The sequence below is a fragment of the Hyposmocoma kahamanoa genome, unplaced genomic scaffold, assembly GCF_003589595.1.
Source record: "Hyposmocoma kahamanoa isolate Upper Pololo Valley unplaced genomic scaffold, ASM358959v1 93, whole genome shotgun sequence".
In the NCBI taxonomy this organism is placed as follows: domain Eukaryota; kingdom Metazoa; phylum Arthropoda; class Insecta; order Lepidoptera; family Cosmopterigidae; genus Hyposmocoma; species Hyposmocoma kahamanoa.
In genome coordinates, this window is record NW_020654810.1 from 8,496,255 (window position 1) to 8,514,921 (window position 18,667).

Consider the following 18,667-nt stretch of genomic DNA (forward strand, 5'->3'; position numbering starts at 1 on the left):
GACAACATTCACAAAAATGCATTAGGAGGTATATTGAATATAGGGTATTAACTACATTACGTATACAAAGGTTTAAAATAATTTGAAAAAATATGTTACAAACAATAAAAATTGCCTACAAATTTAAAATCATACAGACCTTCAGTAATAGTTATTTTACTTCACGGTATTTAGAACAGTGATTGTCACTTCAAAGCGAATAATCTTTATTATGGTCAGCTTGTAAATTAAATTTAGCCCTTTCACCCTAAATGCTCATGTACCTACTGAACCAAAATGTATGGATCAGATGATTTTGTTTTTCGTAGTTCCCCGTTGTAAAAGTTGAACATGCCTTTATACGGATGTTAGCCTAGAAATAATTGAATTGCATTCAATCAATTATTGTATACAATGTGTTATTGTTTATAATTATATTGTATTTGCATGTTTGTAACTCAAATAAACAATTTTTACCAAATAAAATTGATTTAATTGAAAGATTGTAGCTATGTTAGATTGTACGTCTACTGCAATAAAATTATCGTCTTTTTTGTTGTAATAAGACCGTTAAATAACCTGTTAAATAGCCAGTTTATTCCTATTCGCACCTGGGCAGAGATAGGTAGTGGATTAAATCCCAAACAACCCGCTCGAGTTTTAACCCTTAGCGAAAGGTTTTATCCCATTTCAGCTCGGAAACGGCGAATACGAAATTTATTATAATTGCATACTTATTGCAAATTTCAATGTAAAATACCTTTTTTAGACGAAAACGCGGCATCTCTACACAATACCTACCTTGTATTTCTGTGGATTCTCACTACTAAGTAATTGATGTACATTACGATTGGATCTTAATGAAGATTGATTCAAGTGCATACGATCTAACGGTTTTTTGTATTGATATCTTTCAATGCGATTTTCATGCGAATCGATTCAAAAGAAAGGTAAATCGAATTGTCTAGACCAGAAAGCAATAAACATTTTGTATCAATATCATTAAATTTGTACAAAACTGATTTACAACAAATATTTATAGTTGTAAATAGTTTTTGTCCTCGATTTCGGGCGTTAATGGATTTTAACCCGATTTAAACCCGATGTTAACAAAGCAACAAGTCAAAACCCGGACACTTGCGCTTCTCTGCACATGGGTTTCCATTCGCCCTGTTTCACCATGTATAACTATAATAAGATAATAGAAATATAAAGAGGGTATATTCATATTCGAATCTATAAACAAACGTGTGGCTACTTTTTTAATCTTTTAACTTTTTTTAAACACATAACTACGCAATGTTGAATTGATTAACACTAGAAACATTCGTAAAGTTTGTACTTTTGTGCAAGCAGTTTCAAGTAAAATAACACGGCGAAACGTCTTAGACGTCTTAAAAGAAATAAAGTTGCGTTGCGTCTTGGTAACCTGAATTAAATTAACATTTGAACTCGAATGCACATTCACCTCTAAAGCCGTTTCATTAGCGAGTACCTCAGACCGAGTCCATTCGGATGACTACTAGTGAACACGTGATCCGAGCGCACTCGGACACCGGCAGATCCGATCAGAGTGGACTCGGATGCGGTTCTATTCTTACGAATATACTCGGAACATTTAATGAAAAACAAAATGTCGCCAACTAAGAAAAAAATTAATTAACGTGACAATAAAGGGTTTTAAACCTATTTTTATCTTTCTTTTCACTTCGCCGATAAAATTATTTTCAAGGACTCGGTTAGTCATGTCTTAAAATCCATTTTCTGGTCCAAAATTTTCTCTTGCTTTGTTTTTTTCCCTATCATGAGTTTGTACTTCAGTCATTAACATATCTGATGCAACTCCTCCAACTCGTAGCAACAGATCAGTCTTTGTCATCTTGATTGTTCAAGAAAATAAATGCTACTCGGACGCTGATGAACTTGTAAAGTGTAAACCGAAATGCGAGTGGACTCCTATACGATCTAACTCGTACGAGCGCACTCGGTCCGAGAGCACTCGTATAGTGAGAAAGTACTCGTACGGTCAGACCGAGTTCATTCGGATGACCACTAGGTAGGACGCTACTCGTAACGTGTAAACACGTGATCCGAGCGCGCTTGGACATCGGCATCCTATTAATACGTTACGAGTGGCGTCCAAGAAGTCATCCTAGTTGACTCGGTCCGAGCGTATTCGTGTAGTGAAAACCCGGCTTTAGGGCTGGAGTACACTGAGTGGATACCCTGTGACGGTGGCGTTTAGTGCTGTTTTTGTTTATTATTGTTTTATTTAAGTCTTATGTCTTAAGTAAAATGGCATGATCATAACAAATTCAATAGAAACGCACTCCACTGTTGTATATGGGCATAGTGTGCAATGCAGTTGGAGACTGTCAATTTCAGAGTTTGAAAACGTTTTAAAAGATATTTGACACACACATCGCGATGGGAGTGTGTCCTCTCAGAGACGGACGGACGGTTGGAGTGCAGGGTTGAGAATTTTATTAAAACAAAAATGCATTTATGGACTTTACGAAAAGTGTTTCCATTCCGTCACGGACTTCACATAACTGTGGTCATCTATTGACGCCTTCTACATGACAATTCCAAAAAGGGAGTTACGTAGAAAAAAACTTAAAAAATTTTTTGGTGCCCCAAATTCATCGACCCTAATTGTATGATCTAAGTATATTATGTAACAGATTTTATACTAAAGAAATGAAAACGTCATGCACGTAATATAAGCAAAACACTTACATTAAGTACCTACCACTAGCGAAACATACAGGGTTATTAAGATTTTTTTTTTATAAAAAATAAGTGCGCATTTCACCTCTATCTTACCTGATGGGAAGTGATGGTGAGGTCGACGATGTAGCATGCACACCTAAGGAATCCCAGCCCACGTCTAGTCTCCCGATGATGGAAAGGGGAAGGCGGAATCAAATTATGCAATTCCATCGCACACTTTTCGTGATGTATCCTGTAGAATACCGACAAGCACCCAACTTTACGGCGGTGTAAATAGTTACAATCTCGCAGGACTATGGATATTATTAACATTATGGACAATAACTTTAGTTCCATGACTTTTTACAAAGCATAATAATTTACCAAAAATAAACTTTGAAGTTGTTGTTGTACTATCTGACTTTTTAAATCTGTACTTGATGAAGTTGTTTAGCAACGCCTCTCTGGTGCTTTCTTTTGCCACCGCACTGAGTTATCACCTTTTAGAGCGATCTATTTCTATATTTTTATTTTTGTACAAAAGTAAAATCTGATGAATTATTGAAATTTATGGAATAAAAGTTCTTATTTATGTTAGTAATATATAACCCTGTAGGATTGTTAGTATTTTACAAATGATAAGTAGCAGTAGATTTAGTAGCAGTAGGGCTCATTGTGAAAGAGTTCGTCCAGGGAAGTACTGCCTTACCTTACCAATTTCTGCCGCCAAGCAGTAATGTCAACATTACTGTTCCGAAGCGTGCTGGCGAAATTACAGGCACATGGCACTTGTCAACTTATGTTTCAGGGTGTCGGGCGTAGTGGTAGTGCCCCTCATTTGCGATTTAAAGCTCTGGTACTGCAACTGTTATGGACAGGCATGTAGCTTACAATCAGGCGGATGACTTGTTCGTCCCCTCACTTGATATTATAAAATAAACCGGGTACGTACAGACTGGTGAATGTGCTCTGTGCGCTACGTATCACGCTACACGCGTGCGATTAAGTGCGTCTTTGTAATGACATCTCATAATGTGCGCGAGGGACATGCGAACAGATCGCACTACGTATTGCACGTGTGCAGCTCGCGAATATTTCGCAATGAGACGTATTCGCGGCGCATTCGCCAGATTTGTACGCACCCTTATAAAATTGACCAATTCAAAGCGAGTTACTTTACATCGCTCAGATTATTTCGATGCTGAGTGTACCTTTTTTCCTATTTATCAACTGTTGATCTTGAAAAGTAGTGTTGACTTTCGATCATTGGTTCAACCTATATAATATAATTTATATAATTTTAGTACTTACTTGGGTTTAGCAACGGTCAACAATGGTTATATCCAATCCAATAGAATTATATCTTAGAATCAGAATTAGATTGTTTATGGCTTCAATTCAGATATAATGCGTCTAGGTATTTTATGCGTTCTCGCGATGCTATATTATTAGATACATACACAGATTACAGAATATAATACATATAACAACACATACAAAATTTTGTTTCTTTTTTCTTTACATAAGTACACAAATTACACACAAGAAAGGCATTTTTTTGTCAATTTGTGGCTATTCAAGGCTAAATGAATAGTCATTTTTTTTAGACAAACGCTTGACATCATGGATTACCATGTCGCTAACATTTTGGTGAGATTGTGGCCAGACGTGAATCTATTTTTAATATTTTTAATGTTATTAATATTACTTTTTGAGTCAGATTCCGGTGAGAAAACAACGCATAAAAAACTCAATTCTAATTTAAGGAAATTTAATTGTTTTAATGCATTTTTCATTTATTTTCGCGTTTTTAGTATGACAGTGACATAAATTCGCAATGTGTCTTGTGCAGCAAAATGCGCGAACATTGATTGCATTGGTCTCCCGGATACTGGCACGCGTTATCAAGCGTTGTCAGTTTTCCTGCCTTAAGGCAATGCGTGTCTTCTTCATTTACGTAGTTAGTTAATACTCGTAATATGTGGCAACAAATGCCTAGCTGATGAAAACCGACTAAATTATACGTACATACACTATGTATTAATATTATACAAGTGAGTAGGCATAAATAAACATAGCTTATGTTATCTATACACGGATAATAAATCAAAATGTTAAAATACCCGAATAATAATTGGAATTTCGTGTAACTACACTCTAGATGAAAGTTGAATATCTGCCCTCAGGTGCCGCCACTGCGTCGCCTGGGCCTATGCCGCCTTGCGATGCGTCGTCGGTAGGAGGGCGGCGCGTGAGCACCATTACATTGCGCAAGGTATGTGAACCATCGAAAGTGCCCCCTCCCCCGGATATGGAGCGTACATCTCTTATAAACACAGGTGGCGCCAGGCCGCTGGACATTACAACCTAAACCTGCGTCTAAACGTGCATAGGATGTGTGACAAAATGGTAGGTTCCCGCGGCAAATAGTGCACCTGCCTATAGGTTTTGACCTAGTGATCTGGTGACATGGAATCTGGACTGAATCCTCAGTGACATAATCTGGATTGGACTAGTGAAGTGCCAGGCAAACTTGGAAACAGTGCATTATTTTTTTTAACTTACATAGTAATGTTTATCTGTACATGGCTCAGAGTTTTTATTATAGAGGTTTGTGTGTGCAGATGCTGAGATCGCTGGTGTTGATGGCAGCGGTGGCGTACGCAGCGGCGCGGCCGGAGCCGCCCAGCTCTTACAGCGCCCCGTCGTCATCCTATAGCGCGCCTTCATCATCTTACAGCGCTCCCTCGTCTTCGTACGGTGCGCCGGCGCCCCAGTACGGACCTCCTCAGCAAGCGCCCATAGTACACAAGCACGTCTATGTCCACGTGCCTCCTCCAGATAATGAATACCCTGCGCCTCGAAAGCAGATTTACGTGCCTCCTCCGCAGAAACATTACAAGATTGTGTTCATCAAGGCGCCAACGCCGCCAACCCCAACCGCACCGATCATCCCGGTGCAGCCACAGAATGAAGAAAAGACCCTCGTCTACGTGTTGGTGAAGAAACCAGAGGAGCAGCCCGAAATTGTGATCCCCACGCCGGCGCCCACGCAACCCGCCAAGCCTGAAGTCTACTTCATCAGATACAAGACCCAGGTAAGTTGTAGCAGCTATCTACTTTGTAATTATAATTTGTATCTACACAGGTAGAAATAGATCTCAAGAAGTCTAATTAGTTCATAACCTTAATTGGTCAATCAAGTGATAATAGAGTCTCACAATCTCGAGCATGCCTTGAAGTCATAGTAATAACATAAATTGCTATTGCTATAATTTCACGGCAGTTACGTTTTAATTATACCGTTAAGAGTGAAGTGTCGAGATAATGCGGGATGCGCCTGCGCATTGCATCGTGAAAGCGCGAGTAAACATTTCCTGGAACGGTGTAGGAAGTGTGCGCATGACCTAGCGTGGTTAGAACACCTGCTGTCGTTATTACACTGACGCAACCGAGGATGCTACTGTCCCATGGCAGTCAGTGATGTCTGCATGCAACGCGATTAGTATTGATGTACACGTCCCCGTCATTAATGTTAAATTGAGATATGATATTTGTTTTTTACTGCATAGAGGCAAAATCTCCAAGAAAACCGCTTAACCTAATCTAAATAGAAATATTAATTACATACCTTTACAGTATATTGCAATGATCTATCATTGTGTAATATGAATGTAATATGATTTAGGATTTTTGCAAAAACGAAGGAGAAATGAAACACTAATAGGATTTATAGTCGAATTCCAAACTTTATTTACAGGATGTAGCATTTACGTCCTTTTGCTAACGAAAAATGTGATTGTCCAGAAAGGAACCTAACATATGCTAAAGCATTACCACTTACTTACTTTTAATGCGACATAGCCCCTATAGTTACAAGAATAAAGTTTTCTGTGTACTTGTTTTAAGAGAATGCTAATAAATCGTAATTATCCATAATGTTGATTGCGTCATATGTTAGGAGTTACGGCTTCGTATTTCATGCAAATAGCTTTATAATTGCCACTCTATTCGGAAATCTCAATGAATACACAGATGAAAGTGGAATCATTACAATAATGATTGTATGAACATAATTGTGATGTACCAAATTAAATATAGGTAGGTAGTGTTTTTACAAGAAGACGTTCGCGTGACATGTTGAGATACAAGATGGGGGATATGTAGACTAGATAATTTTTTTTCTTACTCAGTAAGATCAAGACATCCGGCGTAGATGTAATAATATGTCATATCACAGCACAACCAAAACTTTCATGTGATACCTTTCGCTTGCATGCAATGCCATATGATGTCTCATAAACACGAGGTAGATTAGTAAATAGGTAGAAAAGTAACTTATATTTACAATTGGTTTTTAACTGAATGTAAATAATAATAATAACATTATTATTTTCAGAAACAAGAAGGCTATCCTGCCGCTCAGTCGCCGTCGTCAGAGTACGGCGCTCCCGCCTCCGCTCCGTCTTCCGAATACGGAGCTCCTTCTGGTTCCGGAGGTGGTTCTTACTAAATATTTGACCAAATGACTCTGCCTGCGTGACCGTTCCCTCTTTACATATTTAGGGATACAAGACGTAACTCCTATTGGGAGTTTACAGAACGATTTGACGACCTACGTTTGCTTTAAGGTCTTCTGTTTCGTACCCAGTTAACGGTTGCTGAATAATAGTTGTAGAACAGAAGTACCCATTCTTCGGATCAAAAGTAGTAACGTCTTGTATGATGAGTATGGTTAGAAAAAGGCGGCCAGCAACTGACGATTCTGAACCCGTCACCAGTGACAGAATCGTTGAAATATCTCCGAGAGGGCCTAACGGTGACGGGATGGCATCACGCCAAACGAACTGCTTTCTTTTATTTTTTATTATCTTACATCAAATTGATGTGACTGTTTGTAAATAATATTACTTATTTTTATAAAATTAAAATAAAAATATTTTAGAAATAAATTGTTGTTTTGTTTCTACTGTATGAAAGGAAAGCGCTTGTAAGTCGTTAAAAGATGTAGAAAGGTCCAGCAAATCTAGCACAAACAATTTTCGTTTGGAATTTTAGTCTTACATAATACGCCTAGTAGGTTAGTTAAAGTAAAAAAAGTTCATTTTTTCACTTACTACAAGTACTACTATTACGAAAGGTGTTAAACAAATTACAAGGGTGGACATCGTCTGAAGTGACGCTGACGCGCTAAAAGGGAAAACAGGCGTCATGCTTAAAATAGTATCTAATTGCTTATTGCCAAACCAACCACAACAATTACAGTACATTCGTGTCAAGATGTCAAGTATTATAAAATTTATTAGATAGTTACTTTCAGTGTCACGTATGCGTGTACACACCATGTTAGTTAATATCTTTTGAAGACACTTTCAACAATCGTTACGCGTAGGTGCTTGTATCTTATGTTAACATAATTTGACCGTCCTATTTCACAGGTACCTCTATTGTGGACTATAAAATATGGCCTTTCATTAATGCCAAACGCGGTTAAGTGAACGACATAGGCATTCAAAATGTTCAACGCTCGTCGTAGTAGTCACTACGTGAATATTCGTAATATATTAGCTTTCGCTTTCATAAGTGGGTTGGCACAAGGTACCATATACAATAAATTTGTATGCGAAAAATAAAGTCTCGACACGGACATTTATAGCCTGAAAAAAAGAGGAAAAACACTGATTACGTAACAAAGGAGGTCAAAGACAACAAGAGCTGACATATTATGCACCAAGTTGACTGAAACACCGGTTCGAATCTTTTCAACGCAGCAATGCTACTCATGCCATGGAAAATTTTGAAACTAGGAAATAATTGACTTTCCATGTCCACTTCTTTGTTATCGTGGAGCAGTAACTCACTGCTGTCATTACTGGTATAACAGTGGATATATTGTGATGCAATAAGTAGTGAACCATACTTTGATATACAATAGGTAGCATATAACGTCTCACGGTGCCATTATAATGCAGCAATTCAGCATAATATTTTCACTTTCACGGGTGTTTGAATACCTTCGATGCTTCCGCGAATAACTTGAACGACCGTTCGTGGTTTTCATACAGCAATACTTACCCGGTTTTCAATATTCAGAATGTCAACTCACTGTGCTGCTGTTGGCCCATTACCCCTTTCGATGTCCATTGTTTCATTTATAGTGGATCTTGTTATGCAACTTACCTATACCCATTTCTTGCGATTGCGAAGTGAATTTTACTTGCCTATGATGGCACGAGTGAATTCAAAACTCGTTTCGACGGACCTGCGGTTTTATTTGGGTTCTGAATTTGTATTGCCTAATGCTCTAGATATTGCTTTTTTTAACAACATGAGTAAATAACCTATTACCTATTACCAAACCAGCCATCTATGTTTGAAGTGACTTCATTTTCGAGTACCTACACAAAATTGTACAAAAATTAGTAGTACTTAAATTATACCAGTAAGTAAAGTATATTGTCTGGGAGAGTGCAGTTTTTGCTAATCTCTGTATTTTGTATTTGTGTGCAAAGTTTATTTAATAAATAACCATACTAATTCTCTTGTATGGTCAGTTACTTAAAAGATTCCACATAAAGATGGTTGCATCAACAACCTCATGCATGCAACGATGTGCTTAACACAAGAAACTCGTGGTTATAAAGAAAGGTGATAAGCAATTGGTAAATTCGGTACAGATGTGCAACCACACTGTAATCACAAACTTTAGATAGAAAAAACATGCAAAGCAGTTCTAAAGTGTATTTATTAGATATTGTAAGGTAACAATGCAGTGCTTATCAGGCTTAGAATATGCCACGCCCTTGGGAGGACAGCATTATTTTGAAATTAATTATAAATTTAGTTCGTGAAATAACATGTACATAACTCGTAGCACATTAAGAATACTCTAGAAGTTTTATTTCTATAAATAATTTTAAAGATCAGCGTCCTGAGGCGGTGTCGGCTATTTTCAGAACGGAGTGTTTGGAGACTGCCGGTACTAGTAGTTTCCGTACATTCCCCTACCGAGGAACACGCACCATCCTTGAAAACTCGAGTAAAGGGAAAAACGATGTCTATTAAAATAGAGAACGAAACCAAGATTGAATCAGATCCTTGTGTTGTAGCCTGGGACAATCAATTGTTCGTTGGCACCGAAGATGGCTCTATCAAGGTAACACGTATTCGCCAAGTAGCGTTACTGTTTGTTTGACACTAAAATAATCTATCACATACTTCAGATCACATTATAACTGACGTACAGGTTCAAAGCCTTTTGTAAGTTTGATACTTAAGATTTAAATTGAATTTTATACCGCTTATGATAATAATAGTTCAAAGGTCAACGTGTCAAGTTAGATTTGCTCTTGACGGCACGAAGAAGTAGGTACGTACGTGAACGATTAATCGGAAATTTATATGGATAACCAAAACATATTTATTACGAAATTTGCACAGTTTGTTATCCTGAATAGTCAGTTGAAATAAGAACAGACTTTTTTGCACTGTATATTTTTATAAAACGAGAACATAAGTAATATCTACGTACTGAGTCTAGAAGCGGTGAAAGCCCAAAGATAGAGGGGTTGCTTCTCGATTGAGAGGACTACAGTTTAAATCCATGTACTTATGACTTTCATTACCTCTCTAAGGAGAGGTGAAGGAAAAAATTGTGGTGAAACATGCATGTCGATAAGATTCAGAAAGCTTTGAAAACGTGCGAAGGTCCGTACTGTAGTAGCATTGCGGACTATGGCGTAAGACCCCTCCTAGTGCCCGGCAGTGAGACGTATGACAAGTGAGTCAAGCACATGTCCATTCGCATACAAAGGACTATTGCTTCAAGTAAAACGTTTTTGCAAGATATGAAAGATAAAGACGTAAGTAACGTAGTCATGAAATTAAACGAGTGAATGCATTTTCATTTAAGGTTTTTGACGCAAATTTGACGTCTGGAGCATCATGGTCAGCTCATACTGTGCAATTATTCGCTCTGACCGCAGGCTGTGGTTATGTATATTCATCATCAAATGACGGCGGAATCAGGGTGTGGACACCCAAAGGAGAAAAAGTTAAAGAGTTGCCTCCTACAGGAGGCGATGTAGGTGTTCTTCATATTTTTGGAAATAATGTTTACGCAGGTGATGAAGCTGGCAATGTGAGTATGTGTGATATATTAATGCCTATGTATCAGTTAAACGATAGCTCTCTGTTATCTTTTACTTAAAATAAATTCGTCTCAGGTGAATAAGGGATAACAAAATCCAGAAGAGAGGCAGAAGAATCCGCTGTCTATTAATTATATCTATTACATCTACTACGAAGGCTAAATCACCTATCAAGGTGCTATATAGGCATATATCATTATATTGAGTAGTTTAAAAATGTAATATTAGTTTATCCATCATATAATGCATTACAGAAGCAATAAGTTCCATTGAGGTCATTTTGCAACGATACATCGATCGTTAAGCCATATAAATTGCCTTATGAACTTCATTAGAGAAAGGTAAAACATTATGGTCTCATTAAGGTCACTATGCTAAGGCTGTTTTAATTCTTTTAGGTTGTCATCTATGAGAATAATGAAGAAAAAGCTAAGTACAATGTTCTAGAAGAGGTAAAGGATTTATGGTTCCATTCTCCGTTTTTGTTCACAGTCAGAGACTTAGATGTTACGGTTACAGAAATTAAACCTGGTGAGTGAAAATCTATTTATTATACAAATAAATCAAGAGCATCGCGCGGACTAAAACGAAATAAAATTAAATAATGTGAAATACCAAACATCGCCACTTTTTTGAAGTCAGAGAATTCAAGCTCTTGATGTAGGATATTGTGCTCCCGGCTGAAAAATACTTTATCTCTAGCTGAACTTAGGTACGCATGCGCATGTATAATATAATATTATATAAATATTTATGAAAAGCTTTCATTTAGCTACATACATTTTAACTGAGCAGTATAATTTTAAAAAAATACTGCTTTTATTTGCTATTGGGGTAATGTCGCTGATATTAGTAAAAACTTTCTCCTGTGGAAACGTGCGGTTAGGGCAATTTACAATCTGGATCACACAGTATCTTTGGGAGATAGGTTTTAAAAAATTTACCTTCTTAAAGTAGCATCACAGTAGATTTATGACAATTAAATGTATGTTAAGAAGAGTAGTAATTATTTTATGAAAAATTGTGACAGACATAAAAGTAATACAACAAATAAAAATAAACTGGCTGTTATTGGCAGTCGTCTTCTATAGCAATAGTGAAACAAAAAGTTTATACTCAAGATAAGATACAGCTTCTGTGTACTTGGATGCCAAGCACACAGAAGCCGTATATTTAGCTTATAAACAGCCATTCTTCTCAGGTAGACCTTGCGAATGAGCAGTGGCGTAGCATTGATTTTTGCCGCCCGGGGCCAACCATTCCTTTATTACTGTGTTGTTGCTGTCTCTATGTTTTTCACGATTGCAAAAGTAGTTCGTTCGGGAAGGCTCGGCTGGATTGTGTTTTTGTGTTAGCCTGCCATTTCGACTTTGGTGTTGTTCAGGATATCGTTTTCTCAAATAACGGAATTTATTTTCAAATTTCAAGTAAAAAAAAGTAATGCCGCTCCCATTGCTGGGCCATGCCCCAATCGCTACGCCACTGCGAATGAATAGTAGAGTTTAATCAATATGACAATTGCAATTGTAAAAAACTGCCTCCGTGGCCGAACGGTTACCATACCGGACTGCCACGCAGAGGTCCCAGGTCCGATTCCCTGGTCGGTAGGAATATTTGTATAACCTACATTTATTTCTCTCATGAGTTTGGGTGTAATTGTGGTTGTGTCTATATGTGTGTCCATGGCACCCGCGATACAGGATTTCCCTAGTGAGCTAGTGCGGAGCTATGTTGAGTGTGTGCGTTATTAATTTGTTTACTTACCTATGAAATAAAGATTATATTTGATGTGACGTTACCAGACGAGTCAAAGAATCGGTTTACAACTCGCTTCACTGTGGAGGGACGGGCACCACTGCGAGCGACAGGCAACAGATTGCTGTTCATGGCTCGAGGAGGCATCACTCTCCAGCTGCACGACAATTCCGTCGACACTGGTTTCAAGAAGTTGCACGAAGTTAAGGTACGTATGGCTCCCGAGAAAATAACAAGCACAATGGACAAGTGTATAAAATTATGCTTTTGTCATCGCATTCACATACAAGTTTATTTTCTATAACACTATGGAACAAATAATATGGAGTGCGTGACACTAAAGGTGTACCTATAAAGGGTCTGCCGGTTTTTGGAAGTCGCTAATCACTGTTCACAGCAACTTAGATTATAGATATAATTATAGTCGGTTTAATTCCTGAGAGGCCTATGTCCTTCAGACAAGCACCAATCCTTCAAGTAAGTGATGGAAATTTTAATTGATATTGTATTCTAAATTTTCACAGGTCAGTGATATGATAGTGACAAGTCTATCTGTAATCGGAGACTACGCGTGGACTGGCGGTTGGGACGGCCACGTGCGCCGCTGGAAGATCACCGGAGACAAGCTTGAATCCGCAGGAGAAATCAATTTAGGCTCTTGTGTCAATGCCTTAGATACTTCAGCATCTAATACCGCATATGCCGTTTTGTCAGGAGGAAGAGTAGTGCGCCTCACCGCTTAATATTGATGGAACGCCTTATGAAATAATGTTAGCAATGAGATACAAACATATTTTTGCTATATGATTTGTAAAATATTTAGAACACTGCATTTTCAATCTTATATAATTTTGTATAGTTCGTTCTTCTTACGTTATCTGCGTACTATGTATGAGCTATGTGGTTTTTACAATACAATGGAAGCTAGTATTAATAGAATAGGTAATTAACTATAAAAATTGTCTTTGTGAATGCAGATCTACTACATTCATGGATCTTTGTGTAAGTTTGAATTGAATTGCTACCCGATGTAGTAAATAAAAATTATTAACAAGTGTATACATAAACTATTAACAGAAGCCAAAGACATGAAACAAATTAGTTAACTAAACTTTGGTCACACAGAATAAAAAGAACAGTATATCAATTAAATTAAATTTTACTTAGATTTTTGTATATATACAGTATAATTAATTACAATTTCCACCTGCATTATTTCTCTCATCACTAGCAGGAATAATTTAAAAAGAAAAATGTACTAAATGACAAAAACAAAACTACTATTTATGTTTAATAATAAAGATGTTTACAATATGAGACATTTGTATTGAAACCTAAGTATTTATCCTTTAGTATAACAATGCAACCTGTAAGAATTTACTTTTAAATAATGATCTCAACATCACAAATATCTTCTTCATCAGGTAATTGAATGGTTTTCGGGTCTATATAGTTGGGGCTGATGGGGGGATATCCGTTGTTTTCGCGGCGACGTAGCTCGAGGAAGGCTTCACGCTGTGCCCAGTCCCTCATGTGTACATCAGGAGCGTAGGCCCACATAAAAGAACCGAAAACTAGGCATAAAGTCACAGAGAAAAAGAATGAAGCGTGGTGGGCATTCACATCATCAGACTCGTTTTTATAGTCAAACCCATAGCTCACCCAGTTCTTGGGTTCCTCATCACCACAACTTTGATGAGATGCTGTTGGCGCTGATGTTGCTGCTGCTTCACTGTTCTTTTTAGAAGTCGCAATGTTACGGCTAACCCTGCTAAAATGGTTCCACACACTTCTTTGCAGCACGGACATTTGCCGTAAATTCATTAATGCAGCCATTGTGTATTACTGTTTTGCTATTTTATGTATAGATAGGTCGGTGATCTTTTTTGTCAAAAAATAATATTATTTTCGCCAAAACTAAAAGTGGTAGAAGATTACGAAACCAACTCGCATTTGACAGTTCTGACAGTAATTCATAAGGAAATATTTTTACACTGCATATTTTCGAAACTTTACATTTACTAGGTTTTCTTAGTAAGAGCGGTGGTGGAGAATCCGACGACTTTTTTTAAAAACCGGTTACATTAAAAATACCATAAACAGGAAATAGTGTTGGTCATGGAAATATTTAAATTTATCGAATAAATTTCCTATTTTTTTTTAATTACGATTTTTGGCTTGGATACGAGCCGTTTGAGCCAGGTCTTCACTTAGTCTTCGGGATCCTCAATAAATATTTTCTACTGTGTTTGTTGAAAAGTATCGTTGTTCATTAAGTAGTCTGTGAGTATCGAGTACAAAAGTATAGGAATCGAAAGAAAAGTACTCGATACCAAAAAGTAGCAATACCTTTTCCGCACCTCCCTACTAAAAAACTTAAAAAAGCTAATTTAGGGGCGAGCAAAGCCGGTTCTTCGGAACATTTCAGGGTGGAACATTTCATTATTTATTTTCTTGCTGTTCCCAGTGTTAATAAAGATTTTTGCATTTAAATTGTTCTTGAAAAGTTGAGATAGGTATTCAAAATGGTGGTGCGGCAGTACAATGAGGAGCTCAAATACCTTGAGAAAATCAATCCATATTGTTGGCGAATCAAGAAGGGATTCCAACCAAACATGAATGTGGAAGGCGTGTTTTACGTGAATGGTACTCTTGAGAAATTGATGTTGGATGAGTTGAGGAACTCATGTCGACCTGGTATGACGGGTGGGTTTCTTCCTGGTGTGAAACAGATTGCAAATGTTGCGGCATTGCCTGGGATCGTAGGGAAGTCAATAGGGTTGCCTGATGTGCACTCAGGATATGGATTTGCCATAGGTAATTATTTACAGTATACATTTTATGTAAATTACTTTGTATTTAAACACTAATATCTCGTGACTAGAATGCAGTAATCATGTGTCGATATTGAGCAAAATAATATGGCACTACAAAAAATAATATGATGCAATATAAAACATTTTTTTTATTTCTAAATGATCATGATAGTGGTGTCAGATAGTTAGTGATAGTTCAACGCTGTTTATGTTCTGCATTAAAATAAGAATATTGTGTTCATTGCGAAATCATTATGTTTTTCAGGTAACATGGCTGCATTTGATATGTCTGATCCGAAATCTATTGTGTCTCCTGGAGGCGTAGGATTTGACATTAACTGTGGAGTTCGTCTACTCAGAACTAATTTGCATGAGAAAGATGTGCAACCTATTAAGGTAACACTATATGTTTATATTATATGTATGTCTAACTAATTACATGTATATGTATGACTAATTACATATGTCATTTATGTTGATGATAATGAATGATGATGTAATCAAATCACTTTAAACTGCCTCTATGGCTAAATGGTTACAATGCTAGACTGTCATGCGGTGGTCCTGGGTTCGATTCCTGGACCGGGAGAAATATTTGTATGGCCTATATTTATTTCTCTCATTACTTTAATAGCTTTCCTATAAGGAAAAATGGGATTTACTATATTAGTTGAAACATATTAATTTGAACAAATTTGACACTGTTATATCACTAGTGTCTTTACAGGAGCAGTTAGCTCAAAGTCTATTTGACCATATACCAGTAGGTGTTGGGTCAAAGGGCATCATTCCCATGAATGCACGTGACTTGGAGGAAGCCTTGGAAATGGGTATGGATTGGTCTCTACGAGAGGGATATGTCTGGGCAGAGGACAAAGAACACTGTGAGGAGTATGGCAGAATGCTCAATGCTGACCCTTCTAAAGTTAGTCTTCGTGCTAAGAAGAGAGGTCTTCCGCAACTCGGTACTCTAGGAGCAGGCAACCATTATGCAGAGATACAGGTTGTAGATGAAATTTATGACAAGTATGCTGCAGGAAAGATGGGTATCGAAAGAATTGGACAAGTCTGTGTGATGATTCATTCTGGAAGTCGAGGATTTGGTCATCAGGTGGCTACTGATGCTTTAGTGCAAATGGAAAAGGCTATGAAGAGAGATAAGATAGAGACTAATGACCGTCAGCTAGCCTGTGCTAGGATAAACTCTGTTGAAGGTCAAGATTATCTTAAAGCCATGGCTGCTGCAGGCAACTTTGCTTGGGTGAACCGTAGTTCTATGACATTCCTTACTAGACAGGCATTTGCAAAGCAATTCAAAATGGCTCCTGATGATCTAGATATGCATGTTATTTATGATGTTTCACATAATATTGCTAAGATTGAAGAACATGTAGTAGATGGTAAAGTTAAGACTCTGTTAGTACATAGAAAGGTGAGCAATACCACACAATTTCTTTTATAGTGAAAACATACAAATAATTCCATTTATCCCTTAATGCAATAATGTTTTGTATAAGTAGTCACAAAAAGGAATATAATAATCATTTTTACAAGGAAAAAGACTACAAAAAAACAAAATTGGGCTTTCATTGTCCACAGTAACTTAATAATTATTTCTACAAGGAAAAGGGGTAGTTACTTTAGTAGCAGTAGAGCTCCTTGTGAAAGAGTTCATCCAGGGTAGTACTGCCACCTTACCTATTTCTGCCGCCTAGTAGTAATGTCACGGTAATGTCAGCATTACCGTGTTCCAGTTTTTAAGGGTAAAGGTGCTGGTGAAATTACAGGCACATGGGACTTGTCAACTAATGTCTCAAGGTGATGGGCGCAGTGGCCCCTCAGATCTTTGCGTTTTAAAGCTATGAGTGGCACTGCAACTGTTGGACAGGCGTGTAGCTTACCATCAGGCGCACGATTTGTTCGTCCCCTCACTTGACGTTATAAAAAAAAAGTTAAATAAAAAAGAACCTATATTGGCCAACCTTTGATAGGTTAACATAAATACACCAATGGGTGCTGAATGTACACTAAATAAATCCTTTATTTATTTGCAGGGCTCAACCAGAGCATTCCCACCAAATCATCCTCTGATCCCAGTGGACTACCAGTTGACCGGTCAGCCGGTTCTAATTGGTGGTACCATGGGCACTTGTAGCTATGTGCTTACTGGCACTCATCAGGGAATGACTGAAACTTATGGAACCACCTGCCATGGAGCTGTTAGTATCAAAACTTAAATGTTTAATGTTTTAATTTCCTGTTTTTTCACTTTTTTAAATGATTGGAGTTTATTGTGTGTTCATGTTGTTGAAAATGTGTAATATTTTGTTGTTTTTTTTTACATTGTTGGTTAAGATATTATATTTTTATTTAGATGTATAAAGTTAGGAAAATTAAAGCTTTATTTTTATTTACTTATTGCTCTACATTTTTGTATAATGAAATATTATGTTTTTTATATACAAAAATGTTAAATTAATGAAATACTTGTTTGACAGGGTCGTGCACTTTCCCGAGCAAAGTCGCGAAGAAACATCGACTACAAAGAGGTCTTGAATAAGTTAGAGAATATGGGCATTTCCATTCGTGTGGCCTCACCTAAACTGGTTATGGAAGAAGCACCGGAGTCCTACAAAAATGTAACAGATGTTGTTGACACTTGCCATGCTGCAGGTATCAGTAAGAAGACTGTGAAACTAAGGCCTATTGCAGTTATTAAGGGATAATTGTATTTAATAATTTTATATATTAATAAATGTTTTTTCAACAAGTTTGATTTTATTTTTTCCTTGATATGGCGAAATGTGTCAGGATCGTTGCAAGTGGTAGCAGTAGATTGTTTTTGCCAACCCGATGTGACAAGGGTGTTACGTGCATTTAAATTACACATCGAGTTTTAGAGAAAGACGATTGACTGATTTCGACTTTAGAGCGTTTTCTTTGTCATTCATTACACAGGTCGCCTGGAAAATTGCGTTTTGGACTGTTGAACGCACGGCTTGGTTCCACTAGTGGGTCCATTGCTTAACACAAGTGGATCCATCAAGATTTGTGAATACTGTTGTCTTTACTTCGGTTGTAAATATACTGGCCGCACTGACACTTGAAATATATAGGTCGCTTTTATTTTTTTTCCATCCTCTAAGGGTCGCCGTCATAATAATTATCCATCCATCCTTTAAGTAATTACCAAATGCATTGATGTCATTTGGAAACTAAAGGTAGCCTTTAGACTATTCCTTTTTTTTTCCATCC

General features: G+C 37.3%; 4 protein-coding genes across 5 annotated transcripts; 3 read left to right on the top strand and 1 right to left on the bottom strand.

Moving 5' to 3' along the window:
• Positions 1–4,882: 4,882 nt before the first annotated feature.
• On the top strand, positions 4,883–7,491 carry LOC113237338 (extensin). 2 transcript variants are annotated; one of them, XM_026473754.1, is made up of 3 exons: positions 4,883–4,966; positions 5,316–5,789; positions 7,091–7,491. In XM_026473754.1, the coding sequence occupies exons 1-3, from the start codon at positions 4,904–4,906 to the stop codon at positions 7,202–7,204; spliced, it is 651 nt and encodes a 216-aa protein (XP_026329539.1). In that variant the 5' UTR covers positions 4,883–4,903; the 3' UTR covers positions 7,205–7,491. The 2 variants fall into 2 exon arrangements, with proteins under 2 accessions (XP_026329539.1, XP_026329540.1); XM_026473755.1 differs by lacking the exon at positions 4,883–4,966 and adding an exon at positions 5,071–5,100.
• A 2,206-nt stretch (positions 7,492–9,697) lies between these two features.
• Positions 9,698–13,632, top strand: LOC113237383. The gene is made up of 5 exons (XM_026473814.1): positions 9,698–9,847; positions 10,604–10,831; positions 11,240–11,372; positions 12,644–12,804; positions 13,121–13,632. The coding sequence occupies exons 1-5, from the start codon at positions 9,746–9,748 to the stop codon at positions 13,337–13,339; spliced, it is 843 nt and encodes a 280-aa protein (XP_026329599.1). The 5' UTR covers positions 9,698–9,745; the 3' UTR covers positions 13,340–13,632.
• A 155-nt stretch (positions 13,633–13,787) lies between these two features.
• Positions 13,788–14,498, bottom strand: LOC113237384 (NADH dehydrogenase [ubiquinone] 1 beta subcomplex subunit 11, mitochondrial). Its single transcript, XM_026473815.1, has one exon. It carries the CDS (start codon positions 14,430–14,432, stop codon positions 13,980–13,982), a length of 453 nt encoding a protein of 150 aa, XP_026329600.1. The 5' UTR covers positions 14,433–14,498; the 3' UTR covers positions 13,788–13,979.
• Positions 14,499–15,003: 505 nt separating this feature from the next.
• LOC113237489 (tRNA-splicing ligase RtcB homolog) lies at positions 15,004–18,138 on the top strand. Its single transcript, XM_026473983.1, has 5 exons — positions 15,004–15,413; positions 15,678–15,808; positions 16,140–16,844; positions 17,467–17,631; positions 17,911–18,138. Exons 1-5 carry the CDS (start codon positions 15,122–15,124, stop codon positions 18,136–18,138), a joined length of 1,521 nt encoding a protein of 506 aa, XP_026329768.1. The 5' UTR covers positions 15,004–15,121.
• Positions 18,139–18,667: the final 529 nt, after the last annotated feature.

Coding starts and splice junctions, on each gene's coding strand:
- LOC113237383 (XM_026473814.1), top strand. CDS start 9,746: ATGTCTATTAAAATAGAGAACGAAACCAAGATTGAATCAGATCCTTGT. Junction 10,832..11,239: donor CAGGTGATGAAGCTGGCAAT/GTGAGTATGTGT, acceptor TAATTCTTTTAG/GTTGTCATCTATGAGAATAA. Junction 11,373..12,643: donor GGTTACAGAAATTAAACCTG/GTGAGTGAAAAT, acceptor TGACGTTACCAG/ACGAGTCAAAGAATCGGTTT.
- LOC113237489 (XM_026473983.1), top strand. CDS start 15,122: ATGGTGGTGCGGCAGTACAATGAGGAGCTCAAATACCTTGAGAAAATC. Junction 15,414..15,677: donor AGGATATGGATTTGCCATAG/GTAATTATTTAC, acceptor TATGTTTTTCAG/GTAACATGGCTGCATTTGAT. Junction 15,809..16,139: donor AAGATGTGCAACCTATTAAG/GTAACACTATAT, acceptor GTGTCTTTACAG/GAGCAGTTAGCTCAAAGTCT.
- LOC113237384 (XM_026473815.1), bottom strand. CDS start 14,432: ATGGCTGCATTAATGAATTTACGGCAAATGTCCGTGCTGCAAAGAAGT.
- LOC113237338 (XM_026473754.1), top strand. CDS start 4,904: ATGCCGCCTTGCGATGCGTCGTCGGTAGGAGGGCGGCGCGTGAGCACC. Junction 4,967..5,315: donor GCACCATTACATTGCGCAAG/GTATGTGAACCA, acceptor TTGTGTGTGCAG/ATGCTGAGATCGCTGGTGTT. Junction 5,790..7,090: donor TCATCAGATACAAGACCCAG/GTAAGTTGTAGC, acceptor TATTATTTTCAG/AAACAAGAAGGCTATCCTGC.